The sequence below is a fragment of the Calypte anna genome, chromosome 6, assembly GCF_003957555.1.
Source record: "Calypte anna isolate BGI_N300 chromosome 6, bCalAnn1_v1.p, whole genome shotgun sequence".
NCBI lineage: Eukaryota > Metazoa > Chordata > Aves > Apodiformes > Trochilidae > Calypte > Calypte anna.
In genome coordinates this window covers 7,303,985-7,331,482 of record NC_044252.1, presented here as the reverse complement: position 1 = coordinate 7,331,482, position 27,498 = coordinate 7,303,985, and the positions used below count along the sequence as shown (strand labels likewise).

At 38.7% G+C, this 27,498-nt stretch overlaps 1 protein-coding gene across 1 annotated transcript; it reads right to left on the bottom strand.

Moving 5' to 3' along the window:
- Positions 1 to 27,498, bottom strand: GLUD1 (glutamate dehydrogenase 1). Its single transcript, XM_030453200.1, has 13 exons — positions 26,912 to 27,498; positions 15,445 to 15,525; positions 14,560 to 14,615; positions 13,630 to 13,693; positions 12,302 to 12,396; positions 7,740 to 7,919; positions 6,463 to 6,600; positions 5,268 to 5,405; positions 5,070 to 5,150; positions 4,127 to 4,250; positions 2,795 to 2,886; positions 835 to 897; positions 1 to 319 (listed from the first exon to the last, which is right to left on the bottom strand). The coding sequence occupies exons 1-13, from the start codon at positions 27,339 to 27,341 to the stop codon at positions 200 to 202; spliced, it is 1,662 nt and encodes a 553-aa protein (XP_030309060.1). The 5' UTR covers positions 27,342 to 27,498; the 3' UTR covers positions 1 to 199.

Genomic DNA, 27,498 nt, shown 5'->3' with positions numbered 1-27,498 from the left:
TTTCCTAATCCATGGATTTTTTTATTATTGTAAAAAAAGACTAGCTTGGACTGGAAATAATTGAGAGTAGATCCACTATAATGTCAGAAGAAAAGATAATTTTGTGGTTACATGTAAACTTGTGATAAGCTTTCTCAAGAAGAGAGAGGGTACATTAATGGCAAGAGGAATGGAACAGTAAGGAGAGGTAACAGCCTCTTTATGTAAAGGTCAGGCCAGCCTCATTGTAGACTTTGAAGACTTTCTCAATTGCATTGACATAGGCAGCTGTTCTCAGGTCCAGACCCAGGTTGTACTTCATGGCAGTACGCATTATTTGCTGTAACAGAAAAGGTTAATTGTGATTTCTGCAAGTGTCTCCATAGGAACTATGCCAGATTTTGCTTGGAAGACCCAATTTAGAAGTATAGGAGACTCAAGATTGGTATCAGAGTTCTGATCTTTTGTGGATCACTTACGAAATTTCTTGATTCTCCTTAAAGCTGAGATCTAAAAGGGGGGCAAAATCTTTCCCAGCTTACTACAATGCCTCTTTTCAGGTCTTGGATCCATGTGTACCTCATTCAGGGAAAGACAAGATGTTTCAAGTAGTCTTTGCTCCACTTTAAGAGCACTGCATAGAAGGATTAATCTAAAACTGCTGATGGTAAAGCAAAGCACTCTTAGGTACATGTCCCAGATTACTACCTGATTTCATGTATCAGTCTTTATGTTTACTATACCTAATTAAAGTTGCCCATCCTGGTACAGGGCAGAAATAGCTCTGTACAACCAATTCAAAACCTGTCACAGTGTCATGTCTTTGTTTTCTGTATTTATTAATGCAATACTTACCCGGGCAGAACGTTCCATTGTATAAGCCAGCCCAGAGTGGACAATGTCTTTCTCAGATGCACCCTGCAAGAAGAGGGAATAAAATCAGATTTAATCCAAAACACTAGGTATTAGGGACCATGACAACTTGAATTCCCATAATTACTAAAGCTTGTTTGCTCATTTTCTTCTTATGAGTGGTTTAAGAACCTAAATCACCTTTCCTGTATTACTGAAGAACTAATTATGGTCACTTAAATTATAAAACCTCCAATTTAAGCACTGAGGTCTTTTATATGCCTAGCTTCTAGATGCATGATGCTAGTATATTTTACTGATGTTGTAAGTACTGTTTTCAGCCTTCAAAACACATAGTAAACGTTAAAACACAGAAGATCCTAAGAGTTAAAAACCCATATAAGCTACTTGCAATTATTTTGAAAACAGGTTTGAAAACAAATTATTTTGAATGTGTTAGGACAGGCACAGATCCCCAGTTAATATACTCAACATTGTGTTAGGAGAAACTCCAAAATAACTTTGTTCCCCACAGACTAATAAATAATTGAAAACAGCCTGAATTTGGATGACTGAGTTCAATCTTCCATTGTTCTGACTACTGTAGTTTACTAATAATTTGTGACCTGTCTTCAAAAAATACATGCTTTTCCTCAAAATACCAGTTTTAGCTCAATGTAGAACTTACTAGGCTGGTTTTAATGGCTTGTGTTTAAGAGATCTATCTACCATGCTATTCATTTAGCCTATTATTTATGCAAATCATCATACTGGATCAGGCTAAAGCCTAAAGGGACTCGAGCACAGACCTATGAGGAGAGGCTGAGGGAGCTGGGGCTGTTCAGCCTGGAGAAGAGGAGGCTCAGGGGAGACCTCATTGCTGTCTACAGCTACCTGAAAGGAGGTTGTAGCCAGGTGGGAGTTGGTCTCTTTTCCCAGGCAACTCTCAGCAAGACAAGAGGGCACGGTCTTAAGTTGTGCCAGGGGAAATTTAGGTTAGGTATTAGAAAGAATTTCTTTACGGAGAGGGTGATCAGACATTGGAATGGGCTGCCCAGGGAAGTAGTGGATTCTCCGTCCCTGGAGATATTTAAAAAGAGACTGGATGTGGCACTCAGTGCCATGGGCTGGTAACTGCAGCAGTAGTGGATCAAGGGTTGGACTCGATGATCTCTGAGGTCCCTTCCAACCCAGCCAATTCTATGATTCTATGAAAATGTTCCCACCATGTTTTGCTACATATTGGATAATGATGAATTTTACCTGACAGTCCTTTGCCCATTAATTCAGTCTTAGGGGAACATTTTACAATTCTTCACCCAGCTCTTGTGTATATTATCCTGGAGTTACAGAAACAGGATAACAAACTGTCTGTGGGGTGAGGTCTTGTTGAAAGTTCTTTGCAAACTCTATCAACAAAATCTCCAAAACAAATTCTGGTTATATTTGAGGCAGTATTTCCCACCACAAAATCTTTAAAGACTTTGATAGTAAGGCTTCAAAGAAATTAATCAACCTATGTATTTATCAGGTTAGCCAGCAGGAATTTTAAGTATTTCTTAGAAATCAAAAGCAATAGGAAAAAACAGGTTTCTAAGTTCTCCATACTGGCCTGCAAAATGAATCATTCCCTGCCCCCTCCTTGGTAAACCAAAACTCACATGTTTGTTTAAACAATGAAGATAATAGTCTGTTGCTCTGAAAAACTGCAATATATTTTTTAACAATATTGGAGTTATTTTGCATGGGCTGAGGTAAAAAAGAAAAAATAGCTTATTTCCAGTATTCCTGGATAATAACTTTCAGATAATTAGTTGGTTTTATTTGCTTGGTCATCAGGCTAACTATTCACTAATGCCTTGCTTAGGGAAAAAACTTTTGTGATACCCACAATGGTAAAATTTACACTGCAGTTACAATACCAGAATACAGTAAAGAAAAACAAACAAAAGCTACTACTTACTGATATCCTATCTTGAAATTCTGCTGTAGGCACAACTGGAATAGTTCCACCATGTTTCCCAAATTTTCTTTCCAAGCTTTCCTGAACAGACACTAGAAACAAAAAAAGCAGAGGTAAAGTAACTGCCAAGTAAAGGAATGTGCTCCCTAACAACAGAGCTGCTCCAGGACTTTCAGCATTCAGTGGCATGAAATCCAGACCACAGGGACAGAGAGCAAAAGGACTCATATTATTTTAGTTTCCCAAGAAAAGGATGTTGATTTTTCTGGTTTTATAGGCAAGTGCCTCCAATATTAGTGGTAATATTGCTATAGCACAGTCCACATGGCAAACAACTGTGGATTGACTGATCCCACTTTGCTGACCTCATAAAGCTGATAAAAGCAATACAGATTAACTTTCCTAATTTGATAGATATCTTTAGACAAAATATTTCTTGAAGTAAAAGCAATCAACTATCTGCTACTGCACTTTAAATACACAGTATGCACGAAGAAAAAAAGTCCATGTGGAATTTTAGATTTTTCTTTATGATGTGACACATTGTTTTAGTGTTTTGAATTGATACTTATTTAATCTTAATTCTTGAAATTTAATTAGTAAAATCTCCTAAGCAACACCACTTCAGATGATACAATACCGAAGTTAAGAAAGAGTTTTATATTAGGATAACCATAACCCTCAACCACTTTAAAAGCACCTTGAAAGGCATAATTTATGAAAAAAGCTTAAGTCCAATGTCCCAAGATTTCCAGATGCTTTCTACAGAATACTGTTTAAAATGGAGCAATATCCTGCACTTCTCCATTAAGCTTCCTCTCGCCATGTAATCACTATTCTGGCACAGAAACTGGGAAGCACAGAATGACCTCCAGAGGAGCTGTATACCATAAGCAGACTGTTACAGCACCTGTGCCAATTATATTATTGCCCTTTATAGAAATGTTCTGTTGTACATGTGGAACAATGTTACTCACTTAACTTTGAATACTTCTGAAACACTAAGTGTTCAGCTGAATGCTTATGTCCAGCTGAATGTTTATTAGGAAGTAATAAATATGTCATATAAGTGGCTTCAGTGCAGCATTTTCACAAAGCTGAGGAAATTATCTCTTTATGAATCAAAAGATAACTGGAAAAGTATTCATTTAACTTAAGTCATGAGAGCTGGAGATCAGCTGACTGATCAAATCTTTCCTACTCTTCACTATAAAGCAATAATAGACATGAGGAACCAAGGTTAATTTAAAATAGTTCTGTATTCATTTCCCCTACATTTGGAATTTACTAGTCCCATTTATTAAAGTGACATTAATTAAACTGAGCACTTACTGAGCAAGTGGTAGTTTGAATCCCTTTCATATTTAAAAGTCAAGCGGCCGTAGCTGACGTGGTTCAAGTTTTTCAGCCACTCAAAATAGGATACTGTCACACCACCAGCATTCAAGTAGAGATCCTGCAGAGAAATAGGAAATGTCTTTACTTGTGAGTATGTGACAGAGGCAGCTCTATTGTATGCATGAAATTAAAGCACATGTTTTACGTACAAAGCATTAGTTTAAACTGCAATACAAAAGATAATACAGTTGTTACTCCTACATGACAACACTTGCAACTTCTGCAGCCCAATTCTACTAATTTAAAAGAGGACTTGACTTTAGAATATGTGAATTCAGGTGTGCTTGACTGAGTACTTTCTTTTTATTTTAGCATAAGCTATTAATAGAGAAAATCAGGGTGTTATTAGGCCATCCCAGTGAATATAGGCTGAAGATCACTCCTTCTAGCAATATGACTTGTACAGGACACCCTTTTCCTGGGAAGAAGTTATCATTATACCTGGATAGGTCTTACTCTTTCAAACTATCACTACAGGCAACATTTACTCTACACAATCTACGATACACAGTTCTGTCAGAGGACCACTCAGAGACACAATGTTTGCAGACAAATTGGCTGGGGTATTTACTCAGCCTTCTTTCTTTGCTTTAGTGGACCATTTAGTTGAACAAATGTCAGCTAATACTCCAGAATGCAGAACTGTGGATTGTTCTCTCTTCCAAATATGTAGCCATCTTGTAACAGTTATCTTTGGTCATTTACCATTGTCTTTAAGTAATAACTACCAGTCTTAAGCAACACTGACACCCAATACCTAGGCATCAGTTGTTCAAAACTAAGAGAATGAATGGCTATTAATAAAACTCTTCAATAACAACAATGCACAGAAATATCACCCTTGAGTGAAAAATCAAAGGCTATAATAGAACCTTACAGGGATAACCATTATATTCCGCTCCAGAAAGATTTTGTCAGCTTCAGGAGTTGTAGGCCCATTGGCACCCTCAGCAATAATCTGAAAGGAAATACAGCAGATTAACTCAGAGGCTTATGTATTATTTCATCTGTGACAACTATTAAATGTTAATATTGTAACAGGCCTTCTTTATTTCTTGTTTGCATTTCAACTTACTTTTGCTTTAACCTTGTGAGCATTTGCCTTGGTCAACTGCTTCTCGCTGGCAGCAGGGATGAGAATGTCACAGTCTGTTTCCAGAATACTGCCCTCAAGTGTCTGAGCTTTAGGGAAGCCCATGATTGTCCCGTGTTGCTGTTTGAAAAAAACAAACCAGAGTGTTTTTCATGTGTGTGTACCTTCCCTTTTTTCTAACTTTCAAAAAAGAAAGAAGGGAGAAGCATCAGTCCTAGAAAGGCGGTATACAACATAATTCCTGTCTTTACTTTGATGAGGCAAAAAACACAAGCTACAAAGTTTTGACAACAAAGTTCCTATGATTGAGGTATAACTGCTCTCTGGCCAAACATGGATAGCCATCTGGGAGTATTTTAAAAGCAACCAAAAAACCACTCCATCTCAACTCCTATAATACATGGCAAATGCAGTAATTTTCAAACAAGTGAAACCTCCCACCAGTCTGCTATCCACAGGATAAGCTGCATCACATAAAATTTTGTAGTATAATTTCAGATTTCAGTATGATAATGACAGCCTTTGTTTAGTGACAGAATTTTTTCATTCTTTTGAGAACAGGGGTGATACAGACATTCAAGTACTCCCTATGTAAAGAAGACATATCAAATAAGCCCTTTAGAAACTAAATAGAATATTGTATTTTAGTGCCTGTGAATTGTCCCCTAGAGACTGCTTCACTTGTAAGCTAAAATAAAAAGACCATACCCAGTTTTCATTATAAACTTTGTATTTAAGTCACACTGCCAGATAGACTTCCATTTCTATCAGAAACATCCAATAGGTAAGAAGCAGCAAAAGGGCACAGAGTTGTGGGCTCAGACAGAAATACTCCAGGAACCTCCCTGCAATGGATCCTTGAGACATCCTTCTTAGTTTAGTCATTAAATAGGCAAAATAGTAATTATCTCCAATTCTGAAACAAAAGTAATTAGACTGCATGTATGCAAACCCTTGGCATTTTTCTGAGAGTCAAGTCAAAGGGTAAAGAAGTAACAGCTGCATTCATATGGGGGAGATAAGGAGAAAACCAGAAGAATCAACACTCTTAAGCCATTTTTTAAGTACCAATTGCATTATGATTTAAATATCACAAATTAACACCAGTCTACAGTCATCCTATGTGACTGCAAAGCTAACAAAAAAGAAACTATTTCTGCTCAGCAAAGTTTCATACCAATTTGTAATCTTCTAGTTCCTTTGGGTCGATCCCATCAGGATTCCAGATGGAACCATTAAACTCTCCAACAGCAACACACTTTGCTCCAAAACGATGTAAGTATCTCATGGAATGCAAGCCCACATTACCAAATCCCTGAAGGCAGAAAGAGAAAAAGTAGTTAAGCCTTGAACTAAAATGACAGCTACTGCTAAGGTTTATATAGGTTTGAATAGTTTTAAATTGTACAGAAAGATTTACTTTCTGCAAGTAAAGGGACACCAAAGGCAGACCAAAAGGTCACACAATCTATGTCAAAGTTTGCGGTAAGATTCTAGAGTAGAAAAAAGCTGAATGTTAAAGTCCTGTATAATTATATTTAGGATTTCTGTTTATATACGGGAAGCAAACTTCAATACAACACTTTTTCTTATGCTCTAGGTTTCTTTGCAATGCTGTATCCTTGTTTTCCTAGAGGAATCTTCAGCTATATTTTTCCCTATGTTTTCAAAGTTATGCTTAGCTGTCTGTTGGTTAGTGCTCTGCCAGGCAAGAAAATGCCAAAGTGCAGAGAGAAGAGTGTGCTGCTGGGTCTGTGCAGAGCACAGATGTTTGTTTCAGCCCACTGGTTAACTGGAGGACAAGGTAAAGGTTCCAGTTCTTTTGCTATTTCTAAGTCAGTGCATTGGTATTAAAAATAACAGAACAAACACAATCTCTTGAATCCTCCATTTAACATAGTGTTCAGGGCTGAACAGAACAAGTAATTTCTTTGAAATTTTAAGAATGATAACTCTTATTAACAAATACCAAACCCTTTCAAAATTTAACTACAGAAATCACAAAGTCTTATGAACACCAAAAAAGAACCCTCAACCTACATATTTAAGATAGGGTATTGGTTTTAACTTTTCCAACTGCTCATTCCATAGTGGAACAAGACCATAGCTCCCAGGTTCCTTCTCTCCCTAAGTCCTTTTGTTACAAAACACTACACCAATACGTGTAGGCAGGAATAGTGTCACAGCTCACTGAAGTGTGAAGTACCCTAAAAAGCAGCTTATGCTTATAAAGACTGGAGGCTGGGCTTTGCAGAGTACAATCAGAAGCCCAGTTTTAAAAAAACAGTCTGAAATAGGCACCTATGTTGCTTTAAAAACATTTCTGCAGTTTGAGAGTAAAGGCTGAGAAGCAGTAAAACCCTAACAGGATTTATTGCTACAGCCCTTCAAAAAAGCAATCCTGCTCCAAGTTTGTTCGCTAGTTTTTCCCTGCAGTTGAAGGAAAGAAGTTACCTGAACAGCAAACGTTTTATCCCCAAATCCAGGAGTCATTCCTAGGATACTCATGTATGATGCTTCGTTGATGAAATTTTCAATTCCATGGAAGACACCACGACCTGTTGCAGATACACGCCCATGGATCCCACCCTGGCTGATGGGCTTACCGGTGACGCACGCGTGTGCGTTAATATCCTGTAAAACAGTGAGGGACTTGTGACCTATGGAATTAAAGAGCAGCTGGGACAAGAAGTCTTGTGCCCTTCGTAGATAAGGGAAAATAGGAATCATGAGGGTCAGAACATAACATAGTCTATATACATTTAGTCTGTAAAGCTGATTTCCTTCCTGAACTTGTGCAAACAGCTTCTCACGAGTACTCAAGCACACGAGGGAAAAGTTGCCTAATGCAGTATTAGACATACTCTAATTTTTTTGTTGCATTCAAGTGTACATATAAACTTCAGTCTGTGGTTAGTTAAATATGGTGGCATCTCTTGCACTGTTAGCAAAGAGCAGACCTTTGACAAATCAAAAAGCTTTGAAGGATGTGTTTCTCAAAATTAGCTCCTATTACAGCCATGATTTCCATCATTATTCTTTTTAATCCTTTCGTTTAAATCTTTTAAAGGTCTCAGACATATCAAGGCCATATAGGAAAAGTTAGATTAGTACTTATTACATTTTTTCAGAAAAGCAATAAAAACCCAAAGCTTCTAAAAAAATCAAGCCTCTGTTGTTACTTTGGTGGTAATGAGATTTTCCACATGCTAGACAGCTAGCCAAGATTAAAATAGACAATTTTTTTTAAATGTAGGGTGTTTTTTTTAAAGTAAAATTAATAATTTGGAAAAAATTCTTCCCAACTAGACACTGTTTGGGCCTTCCTCTTCTGTCACCACTAGTTCCCATGTTCCCACACCCTGGGAGCACAGTCACACAGTGGCTTGGCATCCAGCACAAGTCAAAGAGTAGGGATGAAAGGGAATCCACTGAAATAAGTCTGCCAACAGCCGGATGGGTTTCTGTTCCACCCACTGCATATTCACTGAGAGGCTCCCTCCTCTCCATCACTTGTGCCAAATGCATTTGCATGCCTGTGGTGTGAGTGCAAGATGTTTGGTAAGAGGAAGGAAAGAAGTAGACAAAAGTATGTGGAGGCAGAACAGCAGGAGATGACTAGAGTCATAATGGAAATGAAAACTATTTATTGTTTGAAAAATCATAGCTAGTTAACCATATAAAGGCAAAGATACCCCCTTTTAAAAACACTAAAAGTGATGCCGAGCTTGCCACAGTTTCCCAAAATAAAACTGTATTGCTATCTTTAAACTGGATGCTCCCTCTGGTGGCACATTGATTATAAATAAGATTGGTGGTGGTCTTTTGCTAGGAACAACTTGCCCTCATATGTGATATATTTTTAGGTTTTCATTCTGTTTCAGACTGCAATTACATTTTAGCCTTCATGTATTCACAAAAGAGGAAGTACATTTTATAAATACAGCCTTGCATCTTATGCAGAATGTATTTATTAAAGTCCCTTCATATGGCCCAAAAGTAAGTTGGATGTGTCAGGAAGTACAGAAGATCAGAAAGGGTGAATTTAATAAGAAACTTTAGACATATACAATTCAATGATCCAGCAACTTAAGATGGATTATCTGGAATAGTTAACATGGCAGTTTAATAAAGAGTTGCATGGTTTGGCAAGGAAACAGAGCACGAGGTGAGGGCAGGTCCAGGTCTTCTTGAAGTCACAAATACAAATCGCAGTTGATGTCAAAGTCCTAAAAACTTTAGGTTTAAGTCAATCAAAAGTGTTTAACACATCTTGAGCCAAAAAGAAAGACACTGTCTTTTAATGAGAAGCTTGTAAATAGCTTATGACTAGCACTTAAGATTTTTTTATTGGTAATAACAGTCTATGAGCTTAGGTGGTAAAGCTCAGAAACTGAACTTGTGCTTGTTTCTCAATCCTTTTCCACACTGCAACAATATCGTCCTTGTCTAACTTCTTGGCTCTGCATGTTAGTTAGAACTTCTATCTGTTTAGATGTTGTTTGATTTTTCCTTTCCACTTCAAGCTCCCTGAGCACATCTCTGGGTAATCACACTGACTCATCAGGTTTGTAGATTTCACAGATGGATCTCTCTCACCAGAGTTATCTTTCCACTCAATTGAATGTAGTCCCTTGCATAGCTTCTACCTGTGATTTGAATTATGGTGAGTTTCACTTTTGTTCAATGGTAATTTTGTGTTCCTAGTTCATTTCCCTCCTTCCCTCATGGTCACTTTTATATATTTGGCAGGTCCTTAACCACCTCTGCTTTTGTTCTTGGTATCTCAACCAGTTAACTAAAATCTCTTTCTCTACAAAACTGGTTGTGATAGATTATTCAAATTTTTGACACCTTGCCAGAGTTCTCACCTTCCTTCTCTACACCTGGTCTTTTTCCACAATAACTTTTAAGTTCCACTATGGCTGCTGTTCTCTCTTCCATGTACAAATAAGCAACCCAAAATAAAGTAAGCTGACTTACATTTTTCTGAAAAGTGAATTGAAGACTCAAAATAAGAAAAAATTATCTAAATGCTATCAGCTGGTTTTATTCTTCAAGAATAAAATACTGCCATGCAGAGAGATCCTAGGAATAAAGAAAGCTGTTGCAGCATAATTCAAATTGCATTTTTATCCCCAGTCATTGTTGGTTTTTCTATTGTCATTGAAACCTGTGTACATGTAGGATTACACAACAAGCTGAGAAGGCAAAGCAGAAAGAATAAGAAATTCAGCCATGCCATCTAAAACATTGTTCTGCATCAGTGTTTAGTGTTCCACCTATTAACACTGAAGTTTCTATAAAAGTGTCTATGACCTCTTAACAAATACAGCAAATCTTAGAGCAGGCTGTGTGCTTTGAGTCTTCTGTGTCAGTCATAATACAGCAATGTTGTTGTATCACAGTGAAATATACATTTTAGTGCAATGAATTAAATGTTAGAATTTAAAATGCTTTGAGGTAGTAGCTGTTTACACCTGTAACAACAACAAAAAGTAATGTTTTATACTGATATCAATAGCTAACAGACTGCTGTGTAAAAGTGATTTAACTCAACTAATCAGCATTCCACAGTCTACTTCTCAAGCATTCCTTCCCCCCAGCCCTATAGGATACCTTAGACTGTAATTCAGATTTAGAATAAACTTGTGACATTCCCTTCTTTTGTTGAAGGCATTGGACAGCACTAGACAAGTATTTTGCCAAGAGACTGCCTCAGGAAAGCCAGGCACATCTTGAATAGACATGTCAGAGAGAAATATGTTGAGTGGCTTTAATGCCCTACTACTGGGGTGTACACCCTGCTTTGTTTCTAAGGAACTGTTGCAAGGGACTGCAGAAAGTGAAATCTTTTCAGTTTAGGAGCTGGGGATGGGTAAACATGCAATAGCTTAGCAGACTAGCACACTCATACAAAGCTATGGCAAGACTCTCCTTAGCAAAGAGTAACCTGATGGAGTAGCAGAAATAATGTCAGAAAAAGAAGCTAGAAAGTTTCTGTAGCATAAACAGTAGAGCCTTAAGAAAAAAGTTCCTCATAATACAATTTTCTTTTGTTCTACCTGCCAAAAGTATAGAAGAGAAGTGCTTCATCAGTCATGTTTGGTATAGACAAAACAGGTAGAATAACCCAGTAAGCAATCTAAGGACAAAGGGCAAATTAGGGGCTATAAGTAAAAAACTAATATTTAAAAACCTAAACAATTTTTTATTGCTTTCTGGGCTCTAAATTGTATCAGTGTCCTTTTGCTTTACACATGGAGAATGTGCTGGTCTATACTGATTGCTTCCTTTAGGCCACCACAGACAACTTTAATACTTCTACAGGTAGTCACATTAGTGCAAACTTAAGTTATACAATCTTTTGAGTGTATAAAACCAGAGCATTTATTTAATAACACTTGTAAATTCAGTAGTTTGAAATGAAAAGATTTCAGTACTTTAAGCCTATACCAACTACTATGAACTAATGGATTAATGATGGATTCTCCATCCCTGGAGCTTTAAGAGACTGGATGTGGCACTCAGTGCCATGGTCTGGTAACCACAGTGGTAGTAGATCAAGGGTTGGACTTGATCTCAGACATCCTTCCCAACCCAGCTGATTCTAACTGTTTAACAATTTTAAATTAGTATTTACAGACCAAATAAACAGAGGAAAATGGTTGAAGTGTAAACCAATTTATTTTGGTTTTGCTGAACAGTTGTAACCAGTATTGTATCTGGCAACCTTAACTTAAACCTAGTAAAAAACATGAACCTTAAAACTATTTTTCCTTAATTGTACCCTAAAAACCTCACACCAATTAAACTGTTACAAGTTTACAAGAACATTTAGATCCACATAATTAAAAAAAAACTCATTAAGCTGCATAATCTGCATAAATAAATAAATAAATAATCTGCATAAATAAATAAGCTGCATAAATCATTAAGCTGCTGTATCTGGATAAAAGGATTTCTGTATGGACCAAGAGAGCTCTTCTACTTCAAAGCCTCTCCTCAAAACTTACATAGTGTCCTATGGTACTGGCATAGGTGTCAGCAATCCAGGACATCTCCCTCTCTCCTGTGCTCATATCAGGTGCAGGCACATCAACACCAGGTCCTGTTGAAAACAGTGAAAACAGCTTTTAAGGATCAAACATGAATTAGTTATCTTTAAGCATTATTCCCTTGGGAACTGTGCCGGTCTTGGCAGAGAACAACTGTTTTCCTGTTGAAACCTCAGTTTATTATGCAAGCAACAGATTCTTCTGAATTCAATTCAGTTTTAGAAGTACAAATATGTGATATGGCAAGGCTGTCAAAACCACCAACCTTTCACAAAAGCATTTGGTAACATGAAGGTTAGTTTGCCAATTAGAAGTCAGAGCAAGATGATGCATCAGAAGCATATGTATATTATTTTTTTTAAATGACCATCGCTGTAATAGGAAGAATGCCATCTAGGTATGATCTCTACATACCATGGTGTTAAATGGGGAGGTTTGCATTATTATTTCCTTTTCATTCCTGGTTGGCATATGCTGTTACCCTAGTGACACATATCAGTAAGTGTCTTTAGACAGAAGCTTAATTTAGATGGAAGAGCAAAGAAATGCAGATAAATGTATATACATCCCCAGGGGTAGACATCAGGTATATGTGACACACCCTTGGTTACAGGCCTTATTATGCAGCTGAGTAAGAACCTCCTGCAAGGTAAAGATCCTCAATTTAATTACAAGTCAAGCTAGTAACATTCAGCTTTCTCCAGAGGAGACTTCCAGATAACAAGTCCAGACAGTAAGCTATCAGAACTCAGGGTTGAGAGTCTGAATGAAGCACCTATTAAGATTACAGAAACTGAGGTTATGTTACACAGGCACCCATGCTTCTTTACTACGCTTCTCCTGCAGCCTGTGATTGCCATGGGTGAAGCAGCTTCGGGGTGGATCTTCTATTTCCTTCCTCTGTTTCCTCAGGTATCTGCCAAAAGCCTCACCTGAGACTACAGGAAACAGTAATAGTGAAGAGTTCTATACTAGAGACTAAAATTGCAACAAGCTTGGTCACAACTTTAAAATCTGCCTCCAAGTGAAATGTGACTCATTTGGATCCTGTAAGCTCTGTTTTTGTGGTTTTTCATAGCAAAACAGCCACCAGGAAAAAACTTGACAGTTCCTGTTAAAATGCACTAGGATGCAATGACTCAATTCTTTGTGACTCTTTGCTAAAAGCTCTATACCCTATTATTTACAGCTCTCAAACATATAGACATTTAGTACTATCTAGTGGTTACTGCCAATGCCCAATAAATCAAATTCCTAAATTTTAAAAGTAAAACTGCATAACATACCAATAAAGCCCTTTTTTGCCAGCTCCATGGTAAACCGTCTTGTGATCTTTTCTAATTCGTTGTCCTACAGAAAAAAATGCAATAAATATCACAAGAAATTAGTAGTTATGCATATCTGCTAGAACTTTTGCCCAAACATGAACTCGTTCCTCTTAGAAGAAAGGCTAATTTATATATTTATATAACTTATATGCCACTAACAGACCCTTGGTACTCAGGCAGCACAAGGAAACATTAGGTTTATTCTCATACATTCTGATCCACAAGAAGTTGGGAGTGCTCTGTGTTTGTAGCAGAGAAATCTGATATCCTGTGTGAGTGATTTACAGCCAGCAATAGCCTGCTGGTTGTGTAATCAACACAGTAGAATGACTTTAATAAATCCTTACAGGAGTTCTGAGTATCCATTACATATTGTAGTATTTCTTTCTGTATAAGTTATTTTAATTAGGGCAAGAAGGAAAGCCTACAGTAAACTTTTTATAAGCCAAGTTAGTTACTATTCACACTGGAACACTGCATAGAAAGGTTTAATGGAGCATAAAACTATTCCTCAAAATAAACAAAACCATTAACTTTTTTCCCTAAGAGTAATTTTATAAAAGCTTATAAATAAATAAAGCTTAATAAAATCTTTATTAATAGAATCAACTTAAATTCAGGTTCCAAGTAAACTTAAATCTGGTTTAATCTGAATTATTTGTAGTCTTCTGACATTAAGTAATAAATTATTTAAGAATTCCACCTCTGACACACATACCTTTTTAAAATTATTTTCTTACCTATAGCATGCACAAGCTAAATTCAGCCTTTACAGAGGCAGAAGTGGCAGGAAGTTTTAAGTGGTCAGTAATGCCCTTAAAAGAGCATTTTTAACTGGCTGGCTTCAGTACTGCAGGTAACCAAATTTTTATCTATGATTAAGCTTACTGTGTAGTTCTTGGGATTGATCTTGACACCAGCCTTTGCCCCACCAAATGGCACATCTACAAGAATGCAAAGGAAAATAATTTTACTTTTTCAACAATAAAGTCAGAATGCATTAGTAATGTGTGAGGAATTGTATCTGACTGTAACAATGAATTTGGTTTTGCCACATTTTGAGCTTCACAAGCATAAACTGTAATCTTACCTAGGTATGTCTAAAAATGGGAAATCTTTAAAGGGCAGCTTCAAAGTGGTTTATGAAACTCAGGAGATCATGATTTAAATTTTCTGCACTTCAAGCTCTTGTACTTGGCACTTGTAGGAACAGTAAGCTTTGCAGTTTATATTTTACTGATTTAGCTCAAAAATTTTACTTTAGAAGTCCTAAGTGAACTGTCTCTATATAAGTAGTATTTTGTTTTCTTTTACATAACGTGCAGATTCTCTCAGAACTCCCCAACAATTTAGCAGTGGTCTATGAATTAATATTTCTTTATGACCCATAAAGGAATTTTATTCTCTCTCCACAGCTCTCCTGCTTAAATCTTTTACAGCCTCCATCTGTTTCCCCTAAAATCAGACCCCTCAATCTAAATTTGTCATATTTTGGTTTGAGTTCAAGAGTAATACTTTTATGGGAGGGGCAGAATTTGGACTTTAAGTGAAAATGTAGCTTTATTTGAGTATCTAAAGTAATAGCAGTAGGAATATGTAGTGTAATTTTGGTCACTATTGATTTGTTCCCAAATTGTTGCTAAAAATTTTAGTCAGTTTTTAAAACTTTTAGTGTCTAAAACTTAGTTTAATCCTTTATATGTTTTTCTGTAAATTACATTAGTACTGACTGAAATTAGAGATCATATCTGTGCTTGAAAAATTGTCACTTACCAACCACAGCACATTTGTATGTCATTAGAGATGCTAAGGCTTTTACTTCATCCACACTAACATCTGTACTGTAACGAATACCTGCAAAGAACACATGAGGAAAAAAGAATTAATTCACTGAATAACAGCAAAGGTATTTATAAATTAGGAAAGTTATTCTAGACCAGCCATATATAACATGAAGAATTAATTCACTGAACAACAGTAAAGGTATTTATAAATTAGGAAAGTTATTCTAGACCAGCCATATATAACATGCAAGTATGTAATTTATCCACCTCTTTGCTTTAAGACTCAAAGAACATTCTCCCCCTTCTCCTGCTTAAATAACTGTCTTTTACTTAGAAGTTCAAGACTTAAACAACTCTCTATGAAGTAGTTTAACAGCAGAACCTTGGAACAGAAATAATATTCCTTGAGAGGAAGCTAAGCCAAGCTGATAAGTAAAGTAGATTTTCAAAAAAGCTGATAAAGCTTACCAGCATCCCATTAAGATCTTTAGCTTTGGACTTCATTCATTGTAAATACAAGGTGAAGTTGGTTCCTGAACACAACTTACCAGTACAGGTTACAACCAAGATCTAGAGTAAAGCAAATTCCTCTTTAAGTTATAGAGCCTTACAGTATGTTGGCTGGAGTCCAACAAAATTAGACATAGCTTCAGGGTTCTGGCTGCTAAGTACTGCAACAAAACACTCCACTAATTCAAATTTGTTCTAAATATTTTGAAGTAGCTCTACCCTGACCAGACCAACTATCTGCATCCCCATGGAAGCCAGCCCACAGCTCCATTCCTTGCTTTGGGTCACTCAGCAGAACTCCAAGTGTGCTCTGACACAAGGCTCAGATGCAAATTCAAATTGTGGTGGTCTGATAGTGGCTCGGATGCAAAATGGGGAATCCCTGTCCTCAAGGCAGTTCAAAACCAAGTAGAAAATGATCTCACAAAAGTAGGGAGATGTGCCACCTGCCTGACTCTTACCAGTCCTGTAAAAAATAGGTTGTAGCATTCCAATGAATTGATTGGAATCAAAGTTAAAATTGACGTATGCTGGAGGTAGTTACAAAGTAGAAAATACTTTTTAGCCAAACTGACAGGGCACATATGCATAATTACAGAAGCCTTATACATTTTTGGGATGAGCACAGTAGCCAAAGTCATGGTGCCACAGCAAAAATATTCAACCACTATGTTAGCTTCTATCCAAACTTCTACATTACTAAGGATATAACAACAGAGCCATGAAGAATTTATTATCCCCACCTTTACTCCCCAAATCCTTGGCTGTGGGTTGTGCCAAGCTGCACAGTGGTTTGTAGCAGGCACAGAGTGTCCTTTAGATGCTAGGACAAGGCACCACAAATTTCCTATTATATAAAGAGAAGACCATATTCAGGTCCTCAGGAGTGAAAAAAAGAAGACACGCATACATTATCCAAAGCACTGTGCTGCTATGAAAGACATTCCAAGCTGCTTTGGAAACAATCCCAGTTTCAGAGAGACTGAGTGCTGCTCAAATAAAGCCGGGGGCCAAGTCCTTCTTTGTTACATGAACTGAATCAGTAAAATATAGTACCATTACTCTGCAGAAAAGAACCTAAACTTAGTATGTATATGGGGAAAGGATGGTCTCCAAAAGCAAACTAGTTTGACTCTGGTAGCTGTAAAGATGTTAATGTCTGAGCATTCAAGACCCTTCTCACAGGAATTAACAGTTGAAATTTAAATGGAATCTAGTCTAACAGACCAAAGTTACAATGTACATGTTTCTTCTTTTAACACTCCTTACTCTGATGCTTTAGAGCAGCAGTTATCCTTCTGACAAGCTCTGAACAAGAACAAACACCAAGGCAGGTACTCTGGGAACAGGTCTCATCTGAGCACAGCTCAGGCCAGCCAAGTCTTGAAGCCACAGTCTATGCTGGGCAGAAATGAACTCTGCCCCTCCACCCACAGATGAACTAGGTCACTGTGTATTTATCCAACCCATATATTTATTCCAACTTCAAGGTGCCTAGGCAAAGCAGTTTTGTTATAACTATACCCATGCAGGCACAGAGAATGTTGCTTATTGATATATGGAAAGCAGCAGAGGTACAAAATAGGGATTTTGTACAGTTTTGACAGGAATGCAAAATACCAAAGGAAAGGAGCCTCTTTGGCACACCACAGGGAACACTGGACCTGAAAAGGTGAACAAGCAGCAGTGAACTGTTACATCTTCAGTTCCCCTGTACTACAGCAAGGGTTACTGTAAACATAACTAATAAATATTAAATGTACTTACCAAAGGAACTAGGGACTGAAAAAGTACTGGAAAGCTTTCATCTGAGATGCCTATTTGTCATCCATGTACATATACCAGAAGGGGGAAATCTTGTAGACTTGAGGCTGAAACTATTCTCTTCTGGACAACTTTATATTTTTGAGCAAAATCAGCTTATTTTCAAGACCTTTAAATATTTTAATTGAAATGACTTGTCTGCTGACTTCATAAATGAAGTGGGTGACCAGTCAGCTCTGAGAGCTGTGCTGACTTCACTACCCACTTTGCTCCAGTTTATCTGCTAGAAATTTTTGTTAGTGCCAGGCATAGCTCAGGGTATGGAATCCAGGTTCCCTGATGGGTGTGATGATTTTTCCCTTCTGTGGCATGAGTGGATAACAGTTAAGATGCAGTAACATTTCAATTCATTTCACAATTTGGCCAGTTACTGTATTCCAGGAATTGTAATTACCCTACAGGAGGCCCACTTCTTGACAGGGAAGTTACTTGTGCTAAGCTGTTAGGACTGATGAGATGCAGGCATCTAAGAATGCTGTGCATTCCATCTGCAAGGGGATGCACAAAGATAAAAGACTTAATTTCTATTCTATTCCATTTGGACATCAGTGAAATTCAGTTTGACAGCTTCCTAATTTGGCAGAAGGAGAGTATTGCCATGCATTTTTATGGCTCTTCTGGCAGTATTACTATGCATTCAATAGCCTAAGTCCAAAAACAGACCATGTACACAGATAAAATACTGTGGGTTTTGGTTTTTTTTTAAGATTCTTAATACATAAGCAAATGAATGTCACTGCCACACAGCAAGACTGTATTTTTTTAAACCCCTGGAAGTCCCACGCACTAAGACCCTGGAAACTTGACTTTTATAGCAAACTAGCTACAAAATAGTTGAAGAAAGCCTCAAGTTACAGTATGACTCACTGCCATGGAAAATACTTCTCATTGGAAAACATACAAATTTTTGTTCTAGTTGGGAATTCTCTTTCCTTGCCACACCCCAAGAAGTTAAACAGAATGCTGAGAGAGACTGTTTTTCTTTGTACAAGACCTTTTAAATGAGGAAATGTTTTCTTTTGACTTTTGTCTCATTACTGGTCAGTATAAAAAGAGTTTACTGTAACATTACAGTGTCTTGCTTTTAAAACTCCTTTTATGGTTTGTATTTTGGAGATACTATATACTTCATGCAGTTACTTCTTTGCACTGAACTCAATAGTTTTTTGGTCAAAATAAAATTCACTTGTGATTTAAGTTTAGCTTCTTAGATAGGAGATACAGATTAATTTTCTGTTTTCCAAATGGAGGTAGCAAAGCTCTTGGAACAGATTTTTTAAAAAAAAAATGTCAAAAAAGTAATTTTCAGTAAGACTGTATATTGGATTCTATAGTAATAGCAGCCAGTTACTGTTTTAATCAGCAGGTTTGTGTGGGACTGTGTTAACAGGCAAGTAACAAAGATCTCAGTTTCAAAGCAAATTGGCTACACATACTGCTAGATTTTATGTTGTACAGATTCCAGTATCTTCTGTGATGCTTAGTGTGTTTACTATGCTTCCTTAGAAAACATGGTGTACAGAACCATAACCTTTTCCTTTTTGATGGCTGCCTTATTAGTATGCCTAAAAATCTACATTTAGGGAAATTAGTGTAATTATTTCCTGATCTTCTAGTGCAATGGTCTTAGTTGGCAGTAGCTACATATGCCCTTATCACTTATGAGCAGCAAGTATTGGAAGACAAGTCTCAAAACTAAACAGTTGCTATACAGTTCAAAGCAAAACACTTCGTAAACTATTTCTACAAAAATACCTTCAAATCTTAGTAGGTCTCTCAAATTCCCCAGACCTGAAAAAGACTTGCATCTCAGCCTAAAATATTAATATGTAACTAAGGCTTTTGGCCTGCTTTGACTTTGGTGTTTTCTTCTAGTTGCAATCATCTTTTGAACTTTGAAACTTATTTGGGTTCTTTACAGATGACAATTCTTGTTAAGACAGTTCATTTGCTCTGCTCACCTCCTATCTGCACAATGCTTGCTCATCAGAACAAGTGTTTCTGGGCAGCAGCTATCCCACACTATCCATACAGAACTTAGAAAAACAGATTTCTTTGCCTCATTTGAAATTTTTTTAGGACTGACTACAGCCATATTAATTGCCCAGTTAGCAACACTGGATTCTGGAGTGGCTCTATGGGCTAAAAGCTTGTCTGACCCTGTCCAAAGGCTGACATTACATCCAAAGTCTAGAGGAGCTTCAGTAAAGATGCTCACCTTCAGCCAATCTCCAAATTAAATCCCTAAAACAGATCCAGCATTTATAGCAGGGCCTTAGTTCCCTAATGTTTCAGTTCTGGATTATGCATATAATCTTTGTTTAGATGAAGTTTGAGAAGTAATCAAGACATTTTGCTACCATTAAACTCTGTGAATCACTGACACCTAGCACAGTAGAAACCCATATTCCAAGTAATCCATAAACTCCTTCAGACCAAGTACATTTTTCTAAATCCATAGGAAAAAAACCAGCCTTTCCCAATATGAAACTGTTTAGCCTTACTGAACCCTTTCAAAAGTGTGGCAAACAGCACAGTGACAAATATGTAATTATTGAAGACAAATAAATTTGAGAAAAAACTAACAAAGCAAGATAAGTAATTCAGTGCTGGAAAAAAAAGAACATTCCTAAATTCAATTTACTAACTGCCAAGAGAGGAGATAAAAATATTTACTGCTTTTCCCACAGCACTACCCAGCTATTGCCTGGGGCAGGAAAGTTACTCCTCTGCAGACACATCCCACCATTCTGATTCAACCACAAGCTTTTATTCAGTGAGCATTGAGATACTCAACCAGACACAGGATACCACTTCTATACTTCTAATAGGCTGTACTTATACTTGAAATATGCTTAAGCATATAGACCTATGCGTTTATAAGAATATTCTGTATTAAAAAAACAGTATGGTGCATTATTCAGACATCATGCTTGAAATGCAAACAGGAAATTTAGTACACCTCCAGGTAAGCATGTATTACCTGAATTTATGCCCTTAGAATATGACTATGAAATAAAGTCTCACCTATAGAACTTCCTGAACCCTACCTAAAGGATCTGGTTGCTCATTAAGCTACACTCAACATTGTAGTAACAGGGACTGATATGATACAAGGAGATGCAATAACACTACTTCCACACAGATACTAATACCACATCCATGAGCATGTGGAGAGGGTGGAAATAAAACATAAGCTGTCCTGATTCCATAAGAGCCACAAAACTATCAGCCACCACACTGCTGAGATGAAGCAGGAAAATTCCATACCCTGCCCAAGAGTTTATTTCCTAACAAGATGGAGGTGGTGTAATTCATTGAACAAAAAATACCTGCTAGGACGATTGTCATGCAAGAGATTCCCCTCCTCACCCACTCCAACATGTGTTTATCCAGGAAGCTCAATGCTGAGAGAAGTATGGTCTCTCTATAAATAGACAAGGAGCCAACAGCAGCAAGGGAAAACAACTGTTTAAGATCAAGGACAAAGCTGGCTACTGCGTGAATGGTAGGAGCTGATACACGAAAAAGCTGAATCAGAAAAGATTCCTAGCCAGAAGAACAAGGCACAGCCTCCTGCAAGAATATTAGAGGTGAAAAACACCAAACTGGTAAAGGTTCACTCAGAACTGCAACTAGTTTATTAAAGGACAGCAAAGGCATAGGACATCCATTTCTTGTCCCATTTTTTCAATTTACAATTTAAATATATATCCATTATTGTACTAATTGTAAAATTAGGTACTCTACACAAAAAAAAGTATGAGAATAAGGCACTTGTACAGCCTTAAGCTATAACACTGTGAGTGTTGTTATCCCAGCTAGGTTAATCATCTTTTCTTCACTAAAACACTTTGAATTTAGATCAGTTTCCATTGTTTATTTCATGTTACAGATGGTATAGGCTCCATCTGCTGCACAGTCCCTCAGATGCACTTCTATGTCTTACCCTCTAGGACCCCTGGGCCAAAGACACTTTCATCCGTGCATGCTTTAAAAAAGCAAAGCTACCATTACAAACCTGGGAGATCCACAGCTCTGCCACAATAAAGAGACCATTTAAGCACTACTTCTTACTTCCTCTACTTACAAAGTAGGAATAAACAATGTCACAAGAGCCAGACAGCACATAGGGTTGTACTGGTCCAACTCTTGCATGTAAAGCTTTTTATTTCTTTTGCAAGTAAGATTACTGTCATGATTTAAATACATTGTTTTAGACAAGATAATGTGTAAAACAGAGGCTATCTGGTGACCAGGCACTGAGAATAGCACCAGCCTCACACCTCTGCAATTGGAAAACTGCAGCAAGGACAGCACAAGTGAATGTCACCTTATGCAATAAGAAACTCTAATATGAACTCCTAAGTCAAATGAAAAGGATAAATCCTGACAGGCAGAAGAGAAGCCAAATGATAAGATAGGAAAGATTGCAGAAAGCTGCAGACAGGAAAGTAGCAGAATAGCTCCTTCCACTAACCAGTCAAAGCAGCACCACACAGGAAACCAGATTCATTCAGCTCCAAGTTAACAAAGCAAATAAAGCAAAAATCATCTGTCTCTATATGCAAATTACTTCATTACCTTGAAATAATGTGTGTCAGAGATTCAAAATTGCTCCAGAAGGGAAAGATACATAATTTGATAACTTTAGAGCCTTTCTAACCTGAGAAAGCAGCTGAGACTTTGTTACGGCAATTTGAGTGAGGATAAACAAAAGGTTTGGCTGTTTCCCAGCATCAATTAATTTTGTTTCATTGATAACAAACCTGTTGGATATTAGGTTAACTTGAAAAGGCTTGAAAAAATTTTGAAACTGCTTAATAGCTTTATGCCTGCTGTAAATGCTGCCTAACAAGCATGGAATCATTTCCGTACAACTACACAGGTAGGAACTCTAAACTTATTCATATTTGCACATTAGTTATTTTCACTGATCTGTTCTCTGAACATGACCTATTAATGAAAATAACCATCAACAAACAAAAAAACACAGCTACACCACCTTTTAGACCTTTCATAGAACCTGAAAAAATTATTTACAAAGGTTCATTATTTTAGGTGGGAATAACCAGAGTACTTTTCAACTGTCATCTGTGTTCAGCCATTTCATTTCCTGCACCCCATTTGGTTTGTTTTACTTCTTTAGGCAGCTGCCAGTGCAGTGAACAAGAGCAGCTGTGGTTTCCTGTTAGTGCTGGCCACTAGCATGCAAGTCACCACATAAGCAACAGTGATCTAGCCCACAGCTTTACCTCAGCTGCCACACAGCTCCAGTATGGACCAGACATATGGTTCTGTCAAGGACCTGTCCAGTTTGGACACATGTCCAAACTACTAAGTTTGGATCATAAGCAACCTCAGTTCCAACACAGAGTAAAACTGTTTATCTTCATGCTGTCAATGGGATGAAGAGGCATCTAAGTAAATTTTCCTTTCCAGCTAACAGTTATATTAAAGAAAATAGTATTTGAAATTTGCATGCTGGACATCCTGCAGGGCCTACCAATCATATGGGTATGTTAATGACCTTTTCAAAAATATTCCTCAAGCACAGAAAAGAAGCACACCAAAAAGAATCACCACCTTCTTGAGTTGCTAAGATTTGCAATCCCAAAGCAGAACTCAGGATTCGTTTCTTTAACAATTAAACAGGTAAGCACCACAGGATGCAACAAGAAACATAATTCCTGGGTTCTCTCCTTGAGGTAGAAACCTTCCCCCCAAGTCACAAACTGAAAAGAAAGGATGTTTCAGTATGCAGGGACAGTTTTGCTGAGAAGCTGTTCTCTTTAGCCAACGAAGAATTATGTTCACTCCCAGTTGTGACAACTCTGTCAGACACAATCAAGCTAACTTGTGTTGCTATTCCTGTTTTGGGAAGAGAGAGTAGGATAAGCCATTAAATAACTTCCTCCTTTTACTAACTATGCTTTAGGCTGTTAGAACTAGGGTTAGTACTAGCATTGTACTTCTAAAATAGGAATATGACAGCCAAGTTACTCACTGAGCTGTGAAAGTTTGCTTATGCAAAAAAAAATAAGACTGATCTTGAATTTGCCCTCATCCAGCCCAACCCACACAGTCTGCCATTCCATTTCTGTGTCAGGCCAGCCAGCCATCCAGCCAAGAGTCCCTTCTGGCATTGACTCTGAATTACTTCAACACACAGGCAACAGAGAAGAGAAAGGAGGCAAAGAAGGACCAGTAGCTAAGTAAGTGCTGAACTTCTACAGGAAGGTATCATATGCAGATAATGTGAGTTTTAAAGGTGCTTCATAAAGATCAACTTTGCATTAAGAAGTCTGGCACTTTCCAGATTTGGGCTAGACTGGCATGCAGGGATTAAGGTTTTGCTCTAGAAGAGAAGGAGCAGGCAAAGAAATTGAAGATTCTGTGACAGAGGAACATAATTTGACTGCTACAAGATTAAGCCAAAAACATTTAGTAGACACAGAAGGTACTGATAAAGTGCAAATAATGCAAATATTTAGTCTATTTCCTCAAGTAACAGAACTGTCTCCAGGGTTAAAGCATTTAAATCAAGAATTTTTTAAAATTTGATTTAGAGTACAAATTCTGTTAGTTCATGGTTAAAACTATAAATTATCTTACAAACACAAACAGCATTAAGAAGCAACATACCACCAGCAATGAAGTATTTTGTTATGAGTGTATAAAATGAAACGAGGAAGAAAATTAAAGGAACTTAGCCTTTTAAATACCTAAAACCATTTATTTTCCTGCAATATATTACTTAGCAGTAACTAAAGGGAACCTTATTTTACCAAAGTTCACAAATCCATATCTGGAAGTTCCTACTGCTCTGCAAGCCTTTTAGATGTCAACTTGCCCCTTCTTCTAAAAGGTGGCCTATGCCCCTTGCTGGTGTGAACCACTTGCATCGGACTCTGGACTCCACAGGATGCGAGACACTCACTTCAGCAAGTTTTCCCATATCATACTGTTATGGAGTTTGAGTTGTATTTCACTGGGCTTTGTGGATCCCCATAGAATCTACTAGGATTCTATTTTAAAAAAAAAAAAATCACTTTTAGACAAAAGCTGTTGTTGCATTTCCAGTGGATCCAACGTACTATAAAGCAGAATATCTTTACCACCCCTTTTCTTTACAAGTTAAGCAGAAATGTTTATCTTCCTCCCATCTTTTTTTCATAGCAGGTTTCAAGTAGTCAATCTACACTTATCACACATCCCATTTAAATTTACTACAAAGCCAGATATGCCATCTGATAGTGAGCAAATAGAGAGCACTATAAGGTGGAATCTATTTATGCTATCTATGCTAAAAAGAAAGGAAGTATCGTTTGTAATTCCTTCTCTAAACTCACAGAGGGTGGGGAACTGCACAGGAAGAAAGGGACAAATTGTTCAGACTTAGTATTTTCTTTAGCTGCCATTTCCAACTGCCTTGAAATTTACAGTTGTAACTTTCCATACCTGCTTCAGTGTCAGGGCAGATGGGCATAACAAATGCTACCAAAATTCAAGAAATTCTGTACATATCAAACCAGAAGGCATCCAACCCGCAACTGGAGCTCTTTTTCATGTAGAGTGGTTTATAGCTTTTTGTTCTATGAACATTAATTCTCTCAGTTCTGAACAATACTGATGTGAAATGTTGTAAGTTATCACCAAGTGTTAAATACTATCTTCATTTGTCACTGAACTGTATTTTGTTATGAAAGTGGGGAGTACTTATGAGTCATACACAGGCTGTACGGAAAAGTACTTTCTGTAAACAGCTGTAACAAGTAACCAAAGCAGTGAGAAAATAAGCTGGGTAACAACCTTTAGTATTTTAACAAGAATCATAAAAGCAGTAAAGAAACAGTTGCTCCTCCACACAGAGTACGCTTCAGCCACACCCAACTTCAGCTACAGCTACTTCTGATGCCGCTAACTTTTATTGCAAGTAATCACAAGAAGCTGAGTTAGCCACTTTGGGGTAAGACTTCAGTATATCACAGGATGCCTGCTGCATATTTGATTTCAAAAAGTTAAGGACCACATTAATAGGACAGCTTATTTGTGCTGCTAAGAGAAAAATCCTCATGTCATATATACACATCAGCAGAACTGATTATGAAGAACATGTTTACCTAAGAACACCCCTCCTACTCTACTCTAAAAGTCAGAGGTCTTCACTGATAAGAAATCACAGTGAAAACTCTATTTTCTGCAACCATTATTACCACACAGCTGGTCTACACTGAAGAAAAAGAAATGTATTTGCAGACTACAGAGGCTCAGGCTGGAGACAGTCCTGAAATGGTCTCCGGTACTTCACTGTCCACAAAGATCGGAGCTCTTGAGTAAGTTATGCCGGAGGACATCTGTATTTGTTTTATAAAAGAAATGCGATCTACCCCGGACTAAAAGCGTTTGATTACTCTGAGATCAGAGCTGATTGCAAGTGAGCTCAAGCTCAGCTCCTGTCGGATTCACCCACCCGGTCCCTTCGCACATGCACGACGCTGGCCTCACCTATGCAAAGTCAGCTTTCCCTAGGAAAAATCACTTTTGTTTTTCCTTGTCTATCCAGCCGGTAACTCGGCTAACTTGTTATTTCTCCCTACCGACGTTTTCTGGGCGAGCATTGGGGTTTTGCCAACAGAGCCTGGAAGGCAGTGTGTTGAGGGACGGCTTCCCCACATCCCAGCTCAAGAGCAGGCACGCCAAGCGCGGAGTTCCCACACGGCTTCAAATAACAGTGCCGAGGTTCGTCACAACCCGGAAATCCGCGGGTTCCCCTCACACCCTGACAGAACCAACGGGCCCTGCGGCGACAACCGCGGCCACCGGCCGCCTCGAGATTTCGCACCTCGGCTAACGGGGAGGTAACGGCATAGTAGCACCGAAGAATGGCTCTGTCCCTGCCCCTATGCCCGCCACCCCTTGGGAAGTGGCAGAGGAAGGCTCCTGCCCGTCCTCCCCATAACGGTGCTTAACCAGCGTCGCCCCACAGCACCTCAGGGAGCGGCAAGAGAGCGGCTGCCAGGCAGGGCAGGGCTGCTGCGGGCAGGGCGGATCGGCCTTATAGCCCTTGGGGGCCTGGGCACCGAAGTGGGGGGAGTAAAAAGGGGGACAGCGGGTCTCACCTCCCTTGCAGGGGGTGCGGTGCTGGCTATGCTGCGCCCGGTAGCCCTCGATCACCTCCCACTCGCCGTTATCGCGCTTGATGGGGAAGGAGACGCTGAGCACATGGTTGCAGGGCTTGATGATGCGGAGGATGCCTCGAACACGGTGGCGTCGTTGGTCCATGCTCTCTCGGGTGCGCAGCCCCTCGACCAGCTTGTCCTCCACAATGCTGGCGCCGCGGTCGAAGAACCCCTCCACCATCTTGAAGAAGTTGGGGTCGTCCTCCTTCTTCGCCGCCTCGCAGTAGTGCCGCCGCGGAGACCGGCCCCCACCCCATGCCGCCACCACCGCACCCCCGGCTGCCGCCGCCGGCCCGCCCGGCTCCGCACCCGCTAGCACCGAGCCGGCGGCCAGGCGGGATACCAGGAGCTCCCCCAAGTAGCGGTACATGGCGGCAACCGCCCCCGTCTCCGCTGGGCGAACAGACGGGAGGAGCGGGGTGCGTTGGCGGACCCGCCGCGATGCTGCCGACACCCAGAGCGCGGGGCGCCGCCGCCGCGTTTAAACGGCCTCGGGGTGTGGGCGGAGGCCGCGGGGGGGGCGGGGA

Bases quoted from the DNA above. Each gene is read 5' to 3' on its own strand.
- GLUD1 (XM_030453200.1), bottom strand. From the start codon at position 27,341: ATGTACCGCTACTTGGGGGAGCTCCTGGTATCCCGCCTGGCCGCCGGC. The intron at 14,616-15,444 runs GTAAGTGACAAT...GCATTCTTGTAG, and splicing joins ATACAAATGTGCTGTGGTTG to ATGTGCCATTTGGTGGGGCA. The intron at 2,887-4,126 runs GTAAGTGCTCAG...TTTTGTTTCTAG, and splicing joins TTCAAACTACCACTTGCTCA to TGTCTGTTCAGGAAAGCTTG.